This window comes from Corythoichthys intestinalis, chromosome 3 (genome assembly GCF_030265065.1).
Source record: "Corythoichthys intestinalis isolate RoL2023-P3 chromosome 3, ASM3026506v1, whole genome shotgun sequence".
Lineage (NCBI taxonomy): Eukaryota > Metazoa > Chordata > Actinopteri > Syngnathiformes > Syngnathidae > Corythoichthys > Corythoichthys intestinalis.
This window is the reverse complement of record NC_080397.1, coordinates 29,510,449-29,533,212: the sequence shown is the minus strand read 5'-3', so window position 1 is coordinate 29,533,212 and position 22,764 is coordinate 29,510,449. Positions and strand designations below refer to the sequence as shown.

The 22,764-nt window shown below is 40.9% G+C and overlaps 2 protein-coding genes across 3 annotated transcripts in view; one reads left to right on the top strand and one right to left on the bottom strand.

Annotated features, from left to right (window-relative positions):
• Window positions 1–2,209, top strand: part of LOC130912911 (dematin-like) — a 45,667-nt gene extending 43,458 nt beyond the window's left edge. Inside the window, exons 11-16 of one of the 2 annotated variants that reach the window (XM_057831053.1) lie at window positions 1,043–1,101; window positions 1,180–1,222; window positions 1,318–1,325; window positions 1,397–1,453; window positions 1,513–1,593; window positions 1,676–2,209. In XM_057831053.1, coding sequence (XP_057687036.1) covers window positions 1,043–1,101; window positions 1,180–1,222; window positions 1,318–1,325; window positions 1,397–1,453; window positions 1,513–1,593; window positions 1,676–1,789 — 362 coding nt within the window. In that variant the 3' untranslated portion in view covers window positions 1,790–2,209. The remainder of the gene's footprint in view (window positions 1–1,042; window positions 1,102–1,179; window positions 1,223–1,317; window positions 1,326–1,396; window positions 1,454–1,512; window positions 1,594–1,675) is intronic. The other variant, XM_057831054.1, reaches the window with a different exon arrangement.
• si:dkey-220o5.5 (actin filament-associated protein 1-like 2) overlaps window positions 1,795–22,764 on the bottom strand; it is a 43,333-nt gene continuing 22,363 nt past the window's right edge. The window contains exons 5-13 of the mRNA XM_057831052.1: window positions 21,114–21,293; window positions 20,593–20,673; window positions 17,587–17,650; window positions 10,445–10,680; window positions 10,282–10,379; window positions 6,851–6,944; window positions 6,567–6,779; window positions 2,643–2,753; window positions 1,795–2,564 (exon numbers count right to left, since the gene is read on the bottom strand). Coding sequence (XP_057687035.1) covers window positions 2,538–2,564; window positions 2,643–2,753; window positions 6,567–6,779; window positions 6,851–6,944; window positions 10,282–10,379; window positions 10,445–10,680; window positions 17,587–17,650; window positions 20,593–20,673; window positions 21,114–21,293 — 1,104 coding nt within the window. The 3' untranslated portion in view covers window positions 1,795–2,537. The remainder of the gene's footprint in view (window positions 2,565–2,642; window positions 2,754–6,566; window positions 6,780–6,850; window positions 6,945–10,281; window positions 10,380–10,444; window positions 10,681–17,586; window positions 17,651–20,592; window positions 20,674–21,113; window positions 21,294–22,764) is intronic.

The following is a 22,764-nucleotide window of genomic DNA, read 5'->3' as shown; positions in this document are numbered from 1 at the left end:
ATAAAAACATATCACGCATCGGATATAGGACTGGACACATGTATAAATTATTGCTCGTAAAATATATAGAACAAATCCTCGAATCCCATTCATATTTGTGTCTGTTGGCAGAGTGAAAACCTATGATAGCACAATAAATGATAATTATTCTATACATTACATTATTTTGTGGTAACGGTGTATCAGCTTCCGCAAAAAGAAATGCAAAACAAACCATTCGGTGTTTCCCACACGATGTTGCCGGTGTTTCATCAGTGTGATTGCTCCTTCCAATGATCCTTTCATTAGGCTGCATTGGCTTTCGTTTGGGCTCAAATTGATAACCCAAAACACCAAAGAAAGGTTCATAACTCTTCTCGTCACCATTAGAAGAATGTTCGTTACGGCGGATTCGTCGCTGCAACTAGAAACAAAATTGTCCGCCATCATCGCCGCCATTCAGTACTAAGCACTGAGCCGGTTGTTTCCTTGTAGTGACGTCACGCACACAATATGCTAAATTTCCGGGATCTCGTGGGCGGGTCCTTTTAGCTTGACAATCGATCCAAATTTCTATCATTTTCTTTGTGTTGCGATGTGTGTAATTACACGAAGTGGCATGATTTTAATCCAAAAGGCATGCGTTTATGGATAAATGATGGAATATTAGCATTTCCCCAGGTGTCGTCATACCCTTTAATTAGGGCACTTGCTGGGTTAAGAGGGCAAGGGCCAGTGCCTGAGCACCACCTGGCGTCTGTGTGCACGCAACTGGTTAATCCGTTACATTTACTTGAGTGACATTTGGAGAAAAATGCACTTCGTTTTACCACGGCCCATCAGAAGATTACCTCATCGCGGAAGGACCATCTCATTTGCCTCACTCCTGTCAATATCCTCATTTACGCAAATATTTCTGATGGCCGCTGTGAGCATTACAACAGTGGTGCGAGAAGCAAAGGCCTAAAAAGATGCAAATAGAAAATTGCGACCAACCTTCGGTCAGCGTCAGTTCATTAGGAATCGACTTTGAACGCGTCATCACTTCCTATCTCTTCCGCAGGCGCCGCCGCTTCCCACTCTGTTTGTTTCCCAACATCTTCTGGGGCAGGCCTGGCCAGGGTGAGTGTGCGTGTGATTCAGTACATCGGCACAGCATTGAAGTTCTGAGCCTTGCGTTGGGCGTTTTTGTCGTTCCAGTTGAGATCGACAGAATTCAACTCGTCGGAGAAGCCTGCAGCAGGTACCGCTCTCCCTGGGTTCTTCTGGGCCCAAGTGTTGCATTCACATGCCCTAATATTTGTGTGTGTGTGTGCGCTGTATCTGCGTTTTCTGCAGGTGTTCAGGTAGAGTGCGTCTTCATCGTTGTGCTGTGTGTCGGCAACGTTGTGTTGACGTTTGCATGTTTGTATGTCAGAACGGCGACGCGGCAATGGACCGAGGCCACTCGCTGCCCAACGTCCTGGAGCTGAAGGTGAGTGCGCCATCCCAGGTGGGCGTGCTCTCCATGACGACACTCTTCTTTTTGGCCAGATTTACCCGTACGAGACGCTAGTGGTCAACCACAGAGGACGGAGTAAACACCCTCCCGACGTGGACAGAACACAACTGGAGGTAAAGATGGAAACAATGACATATAGCGAGCCACTTGTGCTTTTTACATCTCGGGGCACTATTTCTCATGAATGTTGCGCAGAGACATCTCTCACCAGAGGAGTTCGCCAGCGTGTTCCAGATGACGCCGGACGAGTTTGAGCGTCTTTCTCTCTGGAGACGGAACAGCCTCAAGAAGAGGGCGCGTCTCTTCTGACCGACTGACTCTGAAGCGACTCGACCGACCGGGACAAAAAATGGACAGGCGTAGACTGATGACATCGCATCAGCATTTTTTACGATGGATTTTAGAGATGACTTCACACAAAAGACAAGATTAGCGCTTCGTTTTTGATAAGAGTCACTAACACCCGTTTGTTGTTTTTTTCCCCCCTCATTTTTGAATGTTTTTGAAAATGAATTTTGTGTTCCACGCCTGCTGCATGCGTGATCTTAACACGTGACAGGGTCAATAACTAATCAGCATCGAATGAAACATCACTGTGTGCTCTCAGCTCATTTACATATATTATTAATCATTTAATGTACGGCAATTTCAGAGAAGTAGTGCTGTTGTTTCTTACGTGGATGATGAATGTGATGTGAACAATGAACACAATAAACACAATCAACTTTCTATTTGTCAAAGTATTACTTTAAGATTAAAAAAAAAAAAAAACTTTAATGATTAAGAGGGATGATTTGTGCTTTTGGTTGTGAAGGAAATGCACACGCTGATCATGACAAACTTCTGATGCGCGTCCACACAAATGAATCCTAAACCTTACAGTGAAAGTAACCAAACCGCAAACTAACAGCAAATAAATACACATCGCTTCTGTTACTTTGTGTCAAAAACAATAAGTTAAAGGGTGCTCGTGTCAAAGTCGTATCATCTCAGAGGAAGTCATATGGTTGTGTAGCCATGTGGCTAAATGTTCAAATAAACACTTTGCCACATGGTGTCAAGCGCTAGTTTTGCTCTCCCATTTCTATGGAAACACAACATTGGACGTTAGTTAATCTCATCCTATAGCGAGGGACGTGAAAAAGGGCGTGTGGATTCTGACCTTCCTCCTCTGGAAAACTTTTCCGTGCTCGATGAAGAGCGTTGACGGAGCTCTTCTCAGCGAGGTCTTGACGGATGCCGTACGACGTAGGAGAGGGTTCAGCAGACTGGCCTACTCAAGAAAGACCAAGGCAGAGCAGGAGCGATACTTGGGTTAGCACTTGTTAAGTTAACTAAGTAATTAAAATTTTTTTTTTTCTTTTTACAGGTTCTTTATTCTCTTAACGAATAGGAGATGACGACACACAATTCAGAAACAAAAAGAAAGCAAAAGTCACATATGATAAATACATTTTTTAAGGAAAGAATAATTTAAAACTGGTTGACCAGGGTCCCCAGAAAGTGCCTCGACCGTTGAATTGTGGTGGGGTGTGTGGGGGTGGGGGTGGGGGGGTGGGGGGGGGGGGGGGGCAAAAAAAAAAAAAAAAAACTACAATGCTCAAGTAGGTTGAAATCCAGCGTAGGGCTACTTCACCTTAAAACATGTTATGTTTTCTCCTTGAGAAAACTGTTGTTGTGATTTGGTCTAAACAAATAAAAGTTGATTTGATTTTATTTGACTTAGAACACATCCATAACTGAACAGTATGGACATGCAGGTGACAATGTTTTTTTTAGGTAACCTATTGTGGTTCCTCGGTTTTATTATTATTATAGTTATTCTTTGTTCTGCAGCCCCTTTGAGCTCAATTTGACCCCCTTTGAATGCTTCAAAATGCACCAAAATCGGCAGGGATGTCAAGACAGGTGCAATCTTTGATACCGTGTAAAGACAAATCTCCCACAGAATGCTCCAAAACTCACCAAACGCAACAGCCAGGTGAACACTGGTGAAAACTTTGATAAAATGTAAAAAAAATACAAAATCAAAGTATGCGTAAATGTGTGTAGCGCCCCCTAGGAACAAAACCAACATTTCACTTATTATTATTATTTTTTTAAAGGTAAAAGAGGAGGCGGTAACTTGAGGTGGGAATCTTTGGGCACTTAACGATTCGATTATAAATCGATTATTGATGACCCCCCCCACCCCCGCTATTAGCTGCTTTTAATGTTTTGAACATTAGTTACAAAAACTGTTAAAAAAAAAAAAAAAAAGCCTTGCAGGCTTAAATAAACGACTATTTCAGTATCAAGTTAACAGTTAAAAACAATAAATAATACTGTATACTCAAATCCCCATTCTGTATCAGCAGCTTTAAACTACGTTCAATTAATTTAATGTTGTGAATCAACCGTTAAAGTTGTTAAAATTGCTCCCATTATTCTATAATTTCCCTTTTGTCTACTTTTGACATGTGAAAGTTTTAAAACTATTTTAAAGATAGATTCAAGTCAATATTTTACCGATTTAGGAGTATTTTAGCTAAAAAGTTAATTAGGTTCACTTGGAAGGTTCGTTACAATAGCCTTGCAGGGAAGTCTACTGCTTTAAGATGGCGGCCGTTTACTAACGCCCGCATCTAGCTTTCTGTTGATGTGCTGCTATCGCCACCGAGTCTATTTTGCATCTAGTCCTATATAACTATGATATCTACCGTAACATTATGCGGACGTACTTTGTTGCAGCTGTCGGCAGCAGTCAGGTATGTTGTTGTTGTTTTTTATCTCGCGGCATGAGTTGAGCTAGAGCAGTGTGTTGAGCATTGGCATTACCCGAGGGGCCGGGTAATGACAAGCATGATGTCTAGCTACTCTCGCTCTGTTTCTCATTGTGTCCCGAAGACCGTGCGGCACGCTGAGTGTGTTTTACTTCCGCTTTACTTGACATATTTCAATAATTGGAATTTGGATGTTTGTGAATCGTTCTCCAATCTTCCACGGCCGAATCGCGAATAATCTAAGAATCGGAAATTTTGCACACCTCTAGTGGTAACGCAAAGGTTAAAACTTAGAACACATCAGTACTATATGAATGGGATACCATACGCGGTGCCCAGACTGCCGTTAGTACTACATTCAGTTTTCTTTAGGTGGGCAGAGCGTGTCCGTGGGTGGGCACTGCCCCCCCCCCCCCGATAACGCCTCTGATTTATACCGTTTATATTTGCCGTCTACACAAACAGTGGAAAAAAACAGGCCGCAGCCTAGTGCTGGCCCTTATCTAGACAAAACAATGGAAGAAAAAGTCCTTGTACGCAAGACAAAGAATTATTATGTGCAACAATGTGAAATGAAGAGATACTGTATACGTTCAAGTGAATAAATGGAAATATACACTCACCGGCCACTTTATTAGGTACACCTGTCCAACTGCTCGTTAACACTTAATTTCTAATCAGCCAATCACATGGCGGCAACTCAGTGCATTTAGGCATGTAAACATGGTTTAAGACAATCTCCTGCAGTTCAAACCGAGCATCAGTATGGGGAAGAAAGGTGATTTGAGTGACTTTGAACGTGGCATGCTTGTTGGTGCCAGAAGGGCTGGTCTGAGTATTTCAGAAACTGCTGATCTACTTGGATTTTCACGCTCAACCATCTCTAAGGTTTACAGAGAATGGTCCGAAAAAGAAAAAATATCCAGTGACCGGCAGTTCTGTGGGCGGAAATGCCTTGTTGATGCCAGAGGTCAGAGGAGAATGGCCAGACTGGTTAGAGCTGATAGAAAGACAACAGTGACTCAAACAACCACCCGTTACAACCAAGGTAGGCAGAAAAGCATCTCTGAACGCACTGTATGTCGAACTTTGAGGCAGATGGGCTACAGCAGCAGAAGACCAAGCCGGGTGCCACTCCTTTCAGCTTAGATCAGGAAACTGAGGCTACAATTTGCACAAGCTCATCGAAATTGGACAATGGATGATTGGAAAAACGTTGCCTGGTCTGATGAGTCTCGATTTCTTCTGCGACATTCGGATGGTAGGGTCAGAATTTGGCGTCAACAACATGAAAGCATGGATCCATCCTGCCTTCTATCAACGGTTCAGGCTGTTGGTGGTGGTATAATGGTGTGGGGAATATTTTCTTGGCACTCTTTGGGCCCCTTGGTACCAATTGAGCATCGTTGGAACGCCACAGCCTACCTGAGTATTGTTGCTGACCATGTCCATCCCTTTATGGCCACAATGTACCCAACTTCTGATGGCTACTTTCAGCAGGATGATGTGCCATGTCATAAAGCTGGAATCATCTAAGACTGGTTTCTTAAACATAACAATGAGTTCACTGTACTCAAATGGCCTCCACAGTCACCAGATCTCAATCCAATAGAGCATCTTTGGGATGTGGTGGAACGGGAGATTGGCATCATGGATGTGCAGCCGACAAATCTGCAGCAACTGTGTGATGCCATCATGTCAATATGGACCAAACTCTCTGAGGAATGCTTCCAGCACCTTGTTGAATCTATGCCATGAAGAATTGAGGCAGTTCTGAAGGCAAAAGGGGGTCCAACCCGTTACTAGCATGGTGTACCTAAATATATACATATATATATATGTATATATATATATATATATATATATATATGTGTGTGTGTGTATACACATACATATACTGTATCTACCAGTAGAAAATGAGACTCATGCTATTACTGGTCTCATTCATCAACTCCAAATGTACAAATGTTTCCTGCCTTGGTTTCAACATTTAGTAAACGTTTTGACCCTTGAGCTAATGGAGAGGCACTGTCTAAGGTACTAGCTCCATCTGGTGTTGAAGCTGAGGAATGCATACGAATATAGGCTGAACTCAAGCTCCCTCTGAGTGCCATATTAAATGAGATTTTGCTGCGGGACAATAAACAACATAGTCTGGACACAAATGCTAAGACTAGCAAAAACTACCATCGACAGGGACAATTCAGTAGAAATGAGGAAGGGCCAGTAAAACCCCGGTAAGAAAAAAAAAAAAAAAAACAGGATAATGGGCCAACTGAAACCAAAACCATAACAGATGAATGAAAGACAAGTAAAAAAATCACCTGCGCCCGCTCACCGCACACAGCAAGTGATTGTCTAAAAGACGAGCGTTTGTTCCGATGGGTCGCCGACATCAGGTTAGCTTCGGAACCCGCCCTCATGCGTACGTCCTTTCTGCCCGTCAGTTCCAACTTCTGAATGCCACGCGGTGCCACCTCTGACCATTTCCTGTCTGGACTTTGGCTGTTATAGTCGGCGTCCTGAGAGCTCTGAAGCTGTTAATCAACACGAGAAAAAGCCTCGATCGCTGAGCTCGGATGGGGTGGCGAGCAAATGCGGGTCGTACCGTGTGCTCCAGCACTTGGGTATTGGAGTAGACCGCTTGCGGTGCTGGACTGGTGCGCAAAGGCTGGTCCGTGTACGTATTCAGGGTGTGTCCACTGTGGATGCAAACATCAACAAGCGTTGTCAATGTCACGTGTGTGAGAGAGGCTGTGTTGAGAGGATTGCCGGCTTGGCAAGCCCCAATAAAACATGAGTTAGAAACTTAGGGTTAACCAAAACCGTTCTCTGCTGGCCAACAAACACTGACTGATAAAATCTTTTTCATTTATTTCCAGAAGTTTGTTTTCTTTATTTCGTTGCAACCTAAAAACATGCACACAAGGCTGATTGAACACTCTAAGATAATAATGGGCCCACATCACACCGGTCCGTGATGCGAAAAAGGTTGGGGACCACTGCTACAAAGAGTTAGGAAATCATTTCACAATAATGCATCTAATGTATGCGTCGCCACGAGAAAGCCGACCACCATACCCATACCTGTCAAGTTGTACGGTTTCGGCTAGGGTTGTTCCGATCATGTTTTTTTGCTCCCGATCCGATCACGATCGTTTTAGTTTGAGTATCTGCCGATCCCGATATTTCCCGATCCGATTGCTTTTTTTTTTTGCTCCCGATTCAATTCCAATCATTCCCAATCATATACATTTTGGCAATGCATTCAGAAAAAAATGAATAAAACTCGAATATATACATTCAAAATACAGTACATAAGTACTGCATTTGTTTATTATGACAATAAATCCTCAAGAAGGCATTTACATTATTAACATTCTTTCTGTGAGAGGGATCCACGGATAGAAAGACTTGTAATTCTTAAAGGATAAATGTGACTTTGTATATTGTGACTAAATATTGCCATCTAGTGTATTTGTTGCGCTTTCAGTAAATGGGACTGCAGCCATTTAACTGTTCTGCCCAAATGCATGATGGGAAGTGCAACCATGACTGTGCGTAGTGGCACCAATTGATATATCTTCTCTGCATTGGGAAATAACAGGGTGTTAAAAATGAGATCAACTGCTACTTTTCTTCCCCACTTTGCGTCCCACGATATTTCTAATTGTTGAGAGAGGGATTGTAAGGCTTTAGCCATTCAACAAAAGGCTCCAAAGACTGCCAAAATTCACTCTACTCATTTTACGCTGCCTTTTAGCTCTATATATTGGTAAAACGGCGACATTATAGATTGAACGCAAGAATGCGTGAGTGGGTCGTGCAGCGCATGCGTTAATTGCGTTAAATATTTTAACGTGATTAATTTTTAAAAAATTAATTACCGCCGTTAACGCGATAAATTTGATAGCCCTACTTTAAGCCATAACTAAAGACTCTGGATGAGTGTAAGACATTTTGTCTGTAACGTTAAATACAATTAGAAAACGATTTAACAAAAATATATATATATATATATATATTTAAAAAAGGCATGTCCGATATTTTTTTGCCGATTCCGATACTTTGAAAATGTCGTGATCGGACCCGATCGATCGGGACATCTTTAGTTTCGGCGTAATTTGTACAAGTGAGCACTTATGTTTAAATGTGTACGCCGTACGTTTGAAATCTGTACGTTTTTCGTGCATTACGTTTTTTTTTCTCCATTTGGATTTTGTCACCATTTCAGCAACGAGACATTGTGCGTTACTTCGTTGGTTGAATGACGCGAGAAAAGTCAGACGCGGAGAGAGAAGAGTGTTGTTACACTGTAGCAAACACGACGCTAGGCTAGGTGGCTCCAATATTTCCTTACTGTCGCTGACAGCCTACAACCTACGCCTAGATATCACATGCATATAGAACTACATGCGAAATGACAGACTCGGCGGCGCTCGTAAACAGCCGCCGTTTTAAAGCAGTAGACTTCTCATAAAGGCTATTGTAGTGAACCTTCCTAGCGAACCTAAGTAACTTTTTATCTAAAATACTCCTGAATCGGCAAAATCTTGACTTGAATCTATCTTTATATGATGAAACAGTTTTAAAACTTTCACATGTCGAAAGTAGACAGAAGGGAACTAATGCAAAAACGGGAGCAATTTTAACAACTTTAACAGTTGATTCACAACATTAAATGACTTCCAAATATAGCAAAGGTTACTATGCTTTTTTTTTTTTTTTTTTTAATAATGAAAAAAAAAAAAAAAACATGAAAGGTAACAACAGTTACGTTGCCAAGTAACCAATTACTCTTACATTCAGGTAACTGAGTTACTAACGCAATTACTTTTTGGGAGAAGTAATTTGTAACTGTAATTAATTACTTTTTAAAAGTAGGATTAACAACACTGGTCACAAAGATGAGAACTGCAGAATGAAAAGTGACGAAAGCGGAGATTTTTTAGCTGCCAATTTATTGCTGAACACAATTTGCCTGCAACTATAGCTGATCACTTCTCAGAATTAGCAAAAGAAAATGTTCCCTGACTCAAAGATTGCATCGGTAAGTTAATTTTACCAATTGAACTTTTTAATTTATAATTGGAAACTGTAAGATATGCTTGATTGTATGACCATTATACTCTGCGGGTTATACAAGTTTGCTGTCCCACAGCTATTATACGCGCTCTCCCAAGCTATTATGAAGAATACAGTTTTAGCCCATAATCATGTGCTTACATTTTTATTACCGGCAATTGCTCACATTCTGCTGATAAATAGATACACACTCATTCAGGGTATGTTGATTCATCACAAAACGTCTCAGTACTTTTCCACCAAGCTACTTCGAGTGCAAATGTGTGCTCAAAACATTATCTTGTTTGCTCAAGAGTGTGACTGTTAATTTAATCAATGAGTGTGACTGTTAATTTAATCAATGACTAGAATAAGGAACTTGCCCGATCGAAACTGCCACATTGGACAACAGTGTTGTAACTATATTCTGCCCAGCAACAAGCCCTCAATGAAAGTCAGCAGCACGGGGAGCTCTGAGGGGGACTTCGATGAGACGCTCTTAGTCACGTTGCCCAGTCTCAGACCTCTCCCCAAATTGCAGTTGGTAAAGTCTACTCTCTGACTCCTGCCTCCTTGTGTCCTGCCTTTGTCACCTCGCTCTGGGTCAACAGCTAAATTGAAGAAGGTGTTTTAGACCCAACAGAAACACTAATGAACTACCTTCAAGTCAAACTGACTTGCGAGCCGGTGCCATGAAGTGCAGCCATCAAAAGACATGATAGAAATTGCCAAAAGTGCTACATACAATCATGACAAAAGTCACTGTTAAATGTTGGTAATCATGATCTAGCTGAAGATATTGATTGTTCTTTGATTGCACCAGGTTATATGTGACAATATTACCAATAAATTCATATTGTTTTAAAAATGGAGTTTTATTTTTGTTTCATATTGCATGCTATGTACAACGTTGTAAAACAAACGTAAGTATTTGCAAGAATGCCAACGGCCTCGGGTTGACAGGTATGACCATACCTGACGTGGGTGTGCAGTGGCGTCTTTTCGTCCAGGAAAGCGGCTGCCGCGTCTTCTAGGAGGCGCGTCCATCGTCGCTTCTCGTCTGCCGAGCTCACCTGTGGACACGTGCGTCATTTACTTCCCGTCAGCCTCCATTCCCGTTCCGGCGGCCCCCGCTCACCTCCAACACGGCCAGCTGCTCGCCCGGTACGCTCAACGTGATCCTATGTGGCCCCTGGCCGTCGGGCGCCGCTTTCACCCGGCAGCCTCGCAGCTGCAGCTTGTACTGAGGAGAGCGAGCGTGCCACCGCTGGCTGGCTTCTTCTTCCTCTTCGGCTGCAAACATGTTGAGAATACCCGCCTCCACCTGACACAGCAGACTCTGCCACTGACAATTCATCAGTACGCTCACCACACCTGGCAAATTATACAGCGCATCATTTTATTCAAATATTCTAAAATGCTGGTGTTTTTCAAATGAATTGTTAAATTACCATTTGGGATACTATGAGGGATTTAGCCACCCACCCAAAATATGATTAAATATTATTTAAAAAATCTTCCATTTGTTAATGAACTCTTTCAGCAAATGAACATTCGCACAATGGTTCAATTCTTGACAACAAAGTGGCCTTCTCTCAGTTTTCAGGAAGCTACCATAAATTAAGGATGTGACTGAGAGAAACCACTCCGAGGGTGCATCGGGGACATGCTGATAAACACGGCAACTCACAAGTATGTTATTATGGAAGACATGCGGTAGCCGTCAGATGCTTTAAACACACCCAAACGTTGTTGTTTTCCTCAACGATGAAGATAATAAAAATATTTCTTCAATGAAAGATTTCTTTTTCCATGACGATGAAGATACGATGAGCTAAAAATGTGTCTCGGGAGATTAAAACATAACAAGATGAATATCAGTTTTTGTCTGATGAGATGACAACGACTCGAAAATCCACTTTCATTTTCCTATTGTCCGTGTAGTTAATCAGCCTGCATCGTAGCAGTGGTTGGGTCGTGTCCCTCAAGTGATATGTCCTGAGAACCCCTTCCGACCTGACCGTCACCTACCAAAGATGTATAAACAATGATGTCCTTTAAGCCAGGCTACCCTCCAGGCTTGCTTGCTTTGAATCACATGGTAAGATTCTTATCTTGGCAAGAGAGAAAATGCAATGTTGCTTTAGCAGGGTTCACTAAATCTGGACCTCAGTGCCACTTTTCCTGTCGTGTTTTCCCATGTCTCCCTCCTCCAACACACCTGAATTAAAATAATCAGGATCATTATCAGGCTTCTGGAGAGGTTGCTGATGACATCATCATTTGATTCAGGTGTGTTAGGGGATAGAGACGTGGAAAACTTGACAGGAAAAGTGGTTCCGGATTTAGTGAACCCTGCTTTAAAGGAAACCTCAGACTTAAAGACTTGTAGGCTCTAATACACCACAGTTGTTCTCTTTTACTAAAATATGTTATTAGAATCACATTAAATATTGCTATTGATTTAAAAATCTTTAATATTCAGTACATGTTTTGACCTTCGGAAGGCGCCATATTTTATGGAGGCTCGGGCTGATGACTTGTCACCGTCATTCCACGAATACTACCAGGTTACTGCAATTCCTTCTACGCAGCGAGACGCCCAACACATGCGCTCATCGCGGCGAGTACTATTTGTCTTTTTACTAAGTCTTTTATTACCTTTTCATTGCCTCAAAATACTTTTTGCATGTGTTTCCCTCTCATACTGTTAAGCATTGTTTTCTTGTGGTAGCTTTAAAGCAGATTGTTGATCTGTTGACCACATTAGTCACGTAGCATAATTAAAACACCCTTATTTAATATTACTACGTTTAAGTATTTTCTTAAAGCAGTAATGTGAAGTAATTTCATAACATGCCAAATAGGGTCACAATTAAAGTAATTAAACATTGTCCAACAAATAAAGCATGAAAAAATAATTTATATGTTGTATATTTGACAAAATAATCGCGTTTCCGAAGTTCGAGCCTGAAAGGGGACGAACCCGGAAGTGATACGTCACACCGGGAACAGCGATGGCAGCTCCATACATACAGTGCGGCCGCCATACAAAGCCTTTCAAACAATGATTCAAACAGCGATATAAGCGATAGATCGAGCGCAAGGGAGGAGATCCAAGTTTTTGAAGAGTTGGAGGAAGAAGAGGAGGTTGGAATTTTATGTTGGACCTAACATGTATTAGCCAGACGCTAATCAGGATGCAAACAATGTGCCCAGACTACCTGACATGGAATGGATACAAGACCCATCGAGATTATAAGATTGGTAAGATATAAGCTGTTATTATTTTCATGATTTGAAGATGCAGGCATTTGCACGTAATTTTATGTTTTGTCTATCTGATGACATTGTTAAAAAAAATAATAATCAGACTTCATGTTCATTTTGGCAGATCCAGCAGCTCTCGTGCATATAAAATAATAATATAAAAACATTGGGGGGAAAGAAGGAGATGAGTTGTTGATGGCTTTCTCCACTTTATTGTGGCAACAATAAGAAAACAAAATAATAGCGGACTGCCGCCACATTCGACCGCGAAGTTTTGCTTCTTGCTGATCTCCTCCTGTCCTCCTACTACTCCAGCGTCTCTTAAACGGATTGTGCATAGTGTCTTGTTATGAGCTTTTTGTTTACAAATGTATCGAACACACGACGTGCTGACAACTTTTTTTCTTTATTAACACGTGGAGCTAACAGTACAACACAGCTCGGGGCTCTCGGGAGGAAGTGGCGTCTAATGGCGTGAGGAAATGTAGTTTTTTCACACAAGCGAACAGATTACAAAGCACCACTTCAGTGTTGTCCCGAGACTACATTTCCCATGATTCACTGCGTGACCTGCGCGCTCGTTGATTCGCTGCCAGACATCGAAAGCAACACGCTTGTTGGGGTCACCTGTCAGCGGCTCTCGTACAGTAAAACACAAACTAGAAGGCTATCAAGTGATCACCATGAAAGAAACGCCGAACCGTACATATCAAATGCGATGCAATGCTTGAAGCATGAAGGTGGAAATACATAATACAAATACAAATAAATGTGCACAAACTCACCGGCGGTGTGTGTCTCTTACTGCAACGTGACCGTGAATTACCGCGACGCCGACCCGCTCATATGTACATTCACACCCCTTTCCCGATTGACAGTGGATTAACCCTTTCGGACAAGATCGTAGATGACGCACAATTTAAACACGCTTAACCTAGCAAACGCAACAACAACTATGATCGGGGATTGCCACGAGTTAACTTTCAGCTAACGTCGCTAGCTTATACTGTTCATTCCACAACAGTTGGCAGCTCTGCTTTGACAAAGTCATCAGTCATCTATCCAAAAATCACACTTACTTTTTGGCAAATCCTTGATCATAAGCAGACCGGTTATGGAAGCAGGCATTTTCGAAGTGTTTGCAGCAGAGAACACTACTCGGTGATGGCGTGAAATTAATTCGCTTCGTGCGTACGAAAGATGTCCATTTACGTGCCCTGCGATCCTTTGGCCACTCATACAACTGTTCGTTTGAGTGAGAACAAAACATCGCCACACACCGCCGTGGCATCTTACCGAGAAGCAATGCAACAAACAATACTGTTCTATGGCGGACTTCCCTTGCACTTCCCGGTGTGGCGTAATTTCCGAAGATTTCCGAAGAAAAGCATTTTCGTTATCAAGGGCGTTGGTATGGGTTAAACAAAGAATCTGGAAGGGTTGCGTTAAAAAAAAATAACGAAAATATGCTTATAACTGTTTAGTCATTGATATTATTCAAAAACATGGTTGGCCAACCTTACTTCACATTACTGCTTTAAGGCATTTTTAGTATGTTCTGTCTATACGCATCTAAAAGAAACAAGTGAAAGTGCACGGTATTACTATGGGTGTCAAATTCGCCTCTTGTAGGACGTTTCACCGGTGTAGCACATTTTGGCAGAACACCGTTTTTTTTCCTACTCTCATCACGTCTCATCTCGTCTTTCCTGTTCATTTTGCTTTTGCTGCTCATTTTGTGAAATATTGACAGTGCTGACATGCTCATTAATGTTCGTCTTGGGTCCATATTTAAAGGGTTGAACAGACGACATGTTTATGTCGCAAGAGTCATACTCTGGAAGCCTGGCCGCATAACCCAGTGACATCACCACCCTGCGACGTCAACAACAATGGCGACCTACTAGTTAAACTAATTTTACAAATTGTATAAAAACGAAAACATCAAGAGGGGTTTCAATATCAAATTATTTTAACTCTTAAAAACTTTTATCTTTTAAGAACTGCAAGTCTTTCTATCCGTGGATCCCTTTAAAGGTCTGTGCTGAGTGATCATCACACATGAAGGGCTGATTTCAGTTTACGGCGGAGCGACGGTGTTGACCCTACACTGTCATTGAGCATTTGAGGTTTTGTGTCAAGGGAACACGTTGCTCTGTAATTCACCGCCGATCATCTAGAAGGGTGTGGCTTTGTTTTTGTGCAGTTTTGGGGGACTCTCCTTTAGTTTTCCTCCGGTCATAGACGGCAATGGCAGCGGAGATAGAACGCGTGTATTTGAAGTTGCAGCTAATCAATACTGAACAACAAATTTTGCTATTACAAATGTTGAGGCTTATGCGACACAGGAGATGTTTGCAGAGGTGTTTGAATGTTTCAAAATGGCAGTGTTGCTGTGCTGAACCGGAAACAAGTTTCTGAGCAGACTGATCACAGTCCTTTGACCAGACTAATCACAGTCCTTTGACATTCACGTCACGACGCATTAATGTGACGCGTAGTCAGGATTTTTTTAAGGTGCACATTAGGCTACGGCGTAAGGTCAAAATCGGGTCTGCGTTAAGGGCGTAGGTCACCGCGACGCAGAAGCATAAATCAGCTTTAACTGTAACTCATAGCGTTAGCATAGCGTTTGTGTTAGCATTAGCATCAATGTTTGTGCAGCGAACGTTTTTTTTAATTTTTTTTTTAAACAGCTGTTTGACACAGAGAATGATAGTCTATGTGTCCGGTTGGTCTGAACAGTTTTAACGTTTCACATCGAGAGTATGACATACTTCCATTGTGCTCATTCAACTTACCTCATTTATTGTGACAAAGCAGCGAACAGGAAAGGGTTATGGGGGAACAGAAAAAAAGAAACACAAGAAAGAAAAGAAAAGCAACAACAAGAAATACATTGAACGCCTACACTAACTATTAATATGTTGGTGCTATCGTCAGCTAGATGTATTTCCAGTTGACACCATGTGGGGGGTTCTGTTGACCAGGGAAAGAATGGGAGGGGGGTGGGGGAAACTATAAGCTAAGTGATTGGGAGGGGTAGAGTGTACACAAATAGCACTGTGATCTAGAACGCAGTAATCGTGTGAATCCCTTGTGAGTGTGAGCCCGTCGGCAACCGACACTACACCGCCCCACCGCCAATCCCGGCACCAGGACCCCCCCAACAAAGCACGCCAACCCAGGGCCACGGCCCCCACCCATCCAGCCCGTGGAGGGATGGCGGGCGGGGGGTGGTGGGGGGGGGGGGGCGCAGCCCAGCAAAGGAGCCATCGTCACCCTTTTGACCAAATTTTGAAATGACTAAAATATAAAACGAATAAGTATTTTGTCCAAAAGACAAAAATTAAAAGGGATGCCAAAAACAACACTGCACCAAAAGTGGCTGGGACGCAGAACAAAAGAGAAAAGTAAAAATATCCATTGTAAACGCGAAAAGATGAAGCTCCTTTGTAGGAGAAAAAAACAACAACAAAAAAACACGAAAATCTACAACTTAACTTAGCCACTTTGTTATCAAATCTGCGGGGTTCAACTGTACAGTGTGTATTTATATGGCGGAAAACACTCAGGTGACTTGAAGTTCCGTTCTGAGACCCCCAATTTGGCCAACTTTCAAAATTGTCCGATATGCATGTGTGATACATCATTGGAAAGCTTAGAATCTCAATTTTCTGGGGGAGGAAACATTTTGAACAGGAGGGCATTTTTAAAAAAATGTTTTTTAAACAGCAAAACCCTATCTGGAGGTGAGGGGGGCATTTTTTTTGTTTTTTTAATGTTTTTTTAAACAGCAAAACCCTATCTATGTACCCTATCTACCCTATCTATCTAATGGAGGTGAGGGCACGCGAGAGCAGAATTACAGGCGCCATGACTTTAACGAATTATTATTGCGTACTTACCTTGTTTTGATCCAAAAACTCCATGTAGCATGTATCACTGTCAAGACACAGCTGTGAATGGCCACAGCTGGATTTGTTTGGAATTTTATGGGTGAAACATGGTAATATAACAAGGGTCGCGATGAAGAAATCGCAGACATCAAGGAGTGGTGGAGATGTTCTTTTTCATATACAGTATTTGCCCTTTAAATGTTTTTTTTTCAATTTTTCTTTGGATCGATTATCATCTAACACAGGGGTGGGCAAACTATTCCACAAAGGGCCGCAGTGGGTGCGGGTTTTTGTTCATACTCATCATGAGGACAACTTTTCACCAATCTGGTTTCTTACAAGTGCAATCAGTTGACTGCAGTCAGGTGCTTCTTGTTTCAACTGAAACCTCATTGGTTAAACTGTCTGTGCTGAATCAGTTGGAACAAAGACCAGGACCCACTGCTGCCCTCGAGGACCGGTTTGCCCACCCCTGATCTAACATATCGGGTAAAATGCTAAAGTAACAAAAAAACATGAATTAAGCGATAGTTATGAGGCAGATATCCGTGACTTTTTTACAGACACCAAATTTTTCATTCTGACGTAATTTGTTTAAAGTTTAAAATCTGCGAGTGAATAATTTTTTTAAAGTAGTTTTTTAAAAAATTTACGAAATATTGGACATCGAATAATGATTCAAAGATAAAAATGACAGACATTTAAATAATATAATAATATAATAATATAATAAATATAATAATATAATAAATATAATTACTTACCTTCTTTTCATGGCTGGGTTGAAACAAAAGTGGTTGCGCGACGTCTGTAAACGGGGGTTTCCAGGGTAAAAGGGACAAATTAAAAATAGTTTGGGGGCTTAATGGGCCATGAATCTGCTCTGGCAACATATAGACATATTGTTCTATCAAGCACAACAGTTCTTTTGGCTTAAAATACAGCAGTTTATTTTATAGAGGGTTGCAAGAGCAGAAACTGCTTTTTCAGTCTTGTTTGTGTTTTCCGCCATATAAAATTTCATCCCATTAAAAACAACAAATGATATTGTAAAAAAAAAAACAACAACTAAAAACAAGCCAATACAATAAAAATAAGAATAAAACAATACCTTTGCTCCTGTGTCGTTGATATGCAGTTTCTTGCTGGTTTGTGTGTGTCAGGAGTACGCTGGACTGAAGACAGAAACAAAGAAAACCTAGTATCATTAATTAACACTATACACTGTATAGTACTGTACAGTATATCATTGCTGAACCCCATGTCCCAAATACGGTATGATGAGTATTGTTTTTGAAGTGTGCGTACTAAAGATGAAACCTTTAATGCATGAATATAAATTTTTCCTTAAATGATTTTATTGCATCCATATAGGAAAGGGGTCTGAAACATGCAGCTCAGAGCCAGTTGTGGCCCATGGGACAATATTTTGCGGCCTAATTGTAGTATTAGTGTCTACCACACATACTTTTTTAATATATATTTTTTTCTTTTTGTTCTGTTTCAGAAATCTCTTTTGAACTCAAATAAGCTTAACTCTTTTGTTGCCATTGACGACAATAAACGTCCAATCCATTTGAAATGGGAGGTGCCCCTCCCAGTTCAAATGATCTGGGCAATAAAGGTCTTCAATATCATTTTTCTTCTTTTACTAACTACCATAACACATACTATGTAACCTGTGCTGGCTGTCTCTAAGAGCAGTGGTTCCCAACCTTTTTTGCAAAACGCACCGGTCTAATGTGGGCCTTTTTTCATTGACAGGCAATGTGTGGCAGAAAATGACAGTAAACATGAAATAACCAGTCGAGGTTAAAAACGAATATTAAGTGCAAGGAAAATGTCACTCAACATACACTGAATCAACCTTTTTTTTAACAGCGACCTCTAAAACTTGTTGGAAAATATCCGTGGTTGCAAGCATAATAGGTTCTTATCCAGTCGCGAAAGGTTTCTTAGCTTTAGCAATACGGTTCGCAATGAAGTATGATGTTCTCAGCACATTCACTTTTATTACCTCGTTTGCTAGCTTTTAGCCACATATTATGCAGAATGGACTTGGTTGTAGGTTCCTCTTCTGGCTCATCAGGTGGCCTTTTCCCCGTAAAAAAGCTGTTTAACCCTTTAACACCTAAGCCTATTTTGGCCGAATTTGCATGTATTTGATGTTGCCTTTATATTTCAAAGAAAAAACTGTTCACAATGGCCAAGTTGGGTCCCTTTTTTAAGGACACCTTGAACTTCATGTCCAAACTGTTGTTTTCTTCACTGACCAATTATAATCCACATTTTGGACCCAAAAAAGACAAAAAAATCCCAAAATATTTTTTCAAAATTTGTAATGTTGATGTCCCATTGACAACCAAACATGCTCGACCAACCGTTTTGAAGCTTGATAATATTTATTCCATTTGTTAGGATAAACATTCAATAGAAAAAAATAAGATTGAATGGTTTTATGTTTCACAATTCAACACAAACAGCAAGTATGGTCATATGTGTTTTTGGCCTTTACACATACGATGGTCAAAACAGGTTATATACAGTGCAAAATAGTGAGAAAAAAAATATATATATATCATCTAACACAAAAAGGGTTTGGAGGATATCTCTTTGTGAAGTTAGGTATTATACCCATCACCTTATCTAAAGTATATATGTACATGCAATCAAGCTTCTCGAGCACTCATCTTTATAAAAATTGAAAAGATTATAGTGAAGAAAAAATAAATATAACATTGAAAAAAAGTATTTTCAAAAATATTGACATGTAGTTCAGTTCAATTCAAAATTTTCTGGCATACGACCCAATAAAGTTTTTTATTTTTTTGCGCACTCAATAAAGCTTCTGCATGAACAGGTCACGGAGCTGCGTCACACACAACGTCACACAGCCTACTCTTTCGCCGTTAGCGCGCTGCTGTCACTTCTACTCGCCGAGACACCAACTCATCCCAGGAAAACAACGACAAATACGGCTCATCTTCTTCCTTGAGTTGATGAAATAATGCATTAGCTTACGCTAAATTGAGTTTTAGATTCATTCTGCACGTTTCAAAGTCGCTCGCTCAAACTGGCCGTTGCTTGCTTAGCATGCCTACTTTTCCTTAGTTGGCGCCTCGCTCGGAAATTTATTAAAAATGTCCACATTCGGTTCGTCCTTCTTGACATCACAACGGCTCTTGGGATCTGTAGTTTTTTGTGCTGCTTTCAGTTTTGAAAAAGGACAAGAAATGATGGAAATATGGAGATAGATACATGGTCCATGCAGCGTTTCAATGCATATTTATGAGTGCAATAAAACTATAAAACTCAAATGACATTATCTCCAGTTTTTCTTGATCGATTGACTTCAAATAAAAACTGGTGTGGACATCAACTTCCGCACGTTCAAATGAGACCAACCAGCGGCACGTGGGTGACGTAATTACAGCGTGACAAAGCTTCAAAGACGACATGCGTAAACGCGTCGCTGCCGACACGTTCGGTGTTAAAGGGTTAAAGACGCCACCGCCCACAGCACACAGCCACCAGCAGCTAAAGTTACTGTTTACATTGACTGGCGCTGGGCCGCTATAGGTGTGCAAACACCCTAGTAATTGCGGCCAGCCACTAGATGGCGACCTATACAAATCTTTACTCGGGTTAGTCTATAGCAGGGTTCACTAAATCTGGACCTCGATGCCATCAATCCTGTCGTGTTTTCTACGTCTCTCTCCCCTAACACACCTGAATCAAATGATTATGTCATCAGCAATCTCTCCAGAAGCCTGATAATGATCCTGATTATTTGCTTCAGGTGTGTTGGAGGAGGGAGACATGGAAAACACGACAAGAAAAGTGGCTCCGAGGTCCGGATTTAGTGAACCCTGGTCTATAGAGTAGACAGGGATATTGATGGGTCAAGAGCCACAGGCCAGAATGCAATCGTTAATGTAGCAAATGCACCACAGACCATTATCGGTCCGCGGCCCGGTAGTTGGGGATCACTGCCTTAAAGGATTAACATTCGCCTAGTTAGCTCATCTGACAGCACTGATATGTATATTCTATTAAATATACAATACATGAACAGACAAAGTGCGTACAGTATGTATGCATTGTGCATCTTGCTCACCCTGCGGGACCACAGAGAAAGTTCAGAGTTGCTTCCATTGGTGTTCTGGTCTTCACCGTCAACACTAAGTTCTTCGATCACCTACAACAAGAGGTGGGTATAGTAGCAAAAAAATTTACTCAAGTAAGAAAATCGTTACTTGGAAATAACATTAAAGTCCTTTCAGGCGTCTTTGTGTGGCTTGAAAAGCGCTCTAGAAAGAAAATGTATTCTTATAAAAACAACCTTAAAATGTTCAATTTGACCTTAAAATAAGTAATTGCCTGCCACCTCAAGTGACTCTAGAGTAAAGACAATGTAGAAGTATTATTGGCACTATTCATAACGACACACGCACACCGAACGCTAATCACACAGGTATATTTTAGAGGCCTTTCTTAGTATGTGCACCATTTTTAACACACGTTTTGTCACAGAACAAACAACGTATAAGTCAAGGTATTATACTTGTCCTCGAGTATAGAGCGGTGGTACTTTTTTGTTCTTATGTGCACGTGATGAGACATCTTGCACGTGCTGACCTGGCGCCACTCGTCGGCCTGCTGGAAACTGCCGTATCCCAGAACAAGAGTGTCGGCCCCCCGCAGCACAAGCTTGAGTTGGTGCGGAATCTTCCGGTTGCTCTTCAGTTTATAGAGCGCTTGGCAGCCGCGCAGATTCAACTGAAGGTGAGGAAGGAGGTCCCGCACACACTTGTAGCACTGCAACAGACACATCAACGCAAACTATAGAAGAATGACACGCAAAATAAAGGAAAAATGACATTAAACAATGGTACATAGTTCAAAATAAATAACTGAGTTTAGTAAATTAGGTATTACTGTCATATAACATGCTTAATCCTTAATTTCCCCCTCAGAGATGTAGCATAAATTGATTACAGTTCCTTCAAATTTGTAGGAATAAGGTTACTTTAAAAAATAATAAACTAACTTCCTCTTTCTTTGGCAACAAAACATTGGGAAAATAAAAAATAGTACATTTATACTAATGAATAATTAAGATTTGTAAAATTCTTGATGAAATGGTTATAAAATTCCTTAGTGATTCTGGGAAAAAACAACAACAAGGGTGTCAGGGTGCATTTCTAATTGTTTGAGATTCAAATTCGAAATTCAAAATCAATGTAAGAAAGAAAAAATATAAAATGTAATTTAAAAAATTAAAACAAATATTGACATATTTCTAAAAATCAATTAAAATGTAATGAACCAAGCAAAATTTAGGGTCACCGTAATTTTCTGACAATAAGACACTACTTTTCCCCCTCATTTTGAATCCTGCAGTTTATAGTCCAGTGCGGCTGATTTGTTGATTCATTTGGGTTAATAGGCAACACTTTATTTGACAGCGGCGTCATAACACTGCCATAAGACCGTGATAATAATGACATGACACTATGTTGGGCATAAATGAATGCTTATAAAAGATGTCATTAAGTGTCATCCGGCAAATTATATCTCTAACTCCATTTATGTCCAGCTCGGAACTTTTACATCCATTCAAAAGTGAGAATATTTGCTGGATGACACAAATTTTTAGTGTCATAAGCATTCATTAATGCTCATGGCAGTGTCATGTCATAATTAGGATGGACGTATGACAGTCTTATGGTGCCACTGTCAAATAAAGTGTTACTAAATACCATAACTAGCAATTATTGAAACAACTGGAACAGTAACTGAAGAAATAAATAGCGCAGAACATGAATTTTGATTATTATTTACAACTGTAGCGCTGCAATTCATGCTAGGAGCCATGTTGGACCATAACAGTGTTGACAGCAGGTGGCAGCAGAGGTTGATTGTCTCCTTCAAAGGAGCAGTGATGGCCAAATGAAGCTTCTTGAAGCAATGTAGCTTTGCAGGCAATTGGTTCAAAGCTTCATGGTGATTCATTTGGTCTTAGACAGTTTTATGATGCCCCTTTCAGATTAGGTTTTATCAGTTAATATTTTTAGTGTAAATATCCTATAACACAGTGAGGACAGCTGCAGTTTATAGTCCAGTGAAGCTTATCTATGAAAAAATGACATTTTCGTCTCAAATAACGTACCGCACGCAGGCTATTTTTAGACCGTGACGTTGCATCGTAAAGCGGAAGTAGGACATTATATACACGCCCTCGCATACAAACCATTTTATTTCGGCCTTCTTTCTACGGTAATCTTTC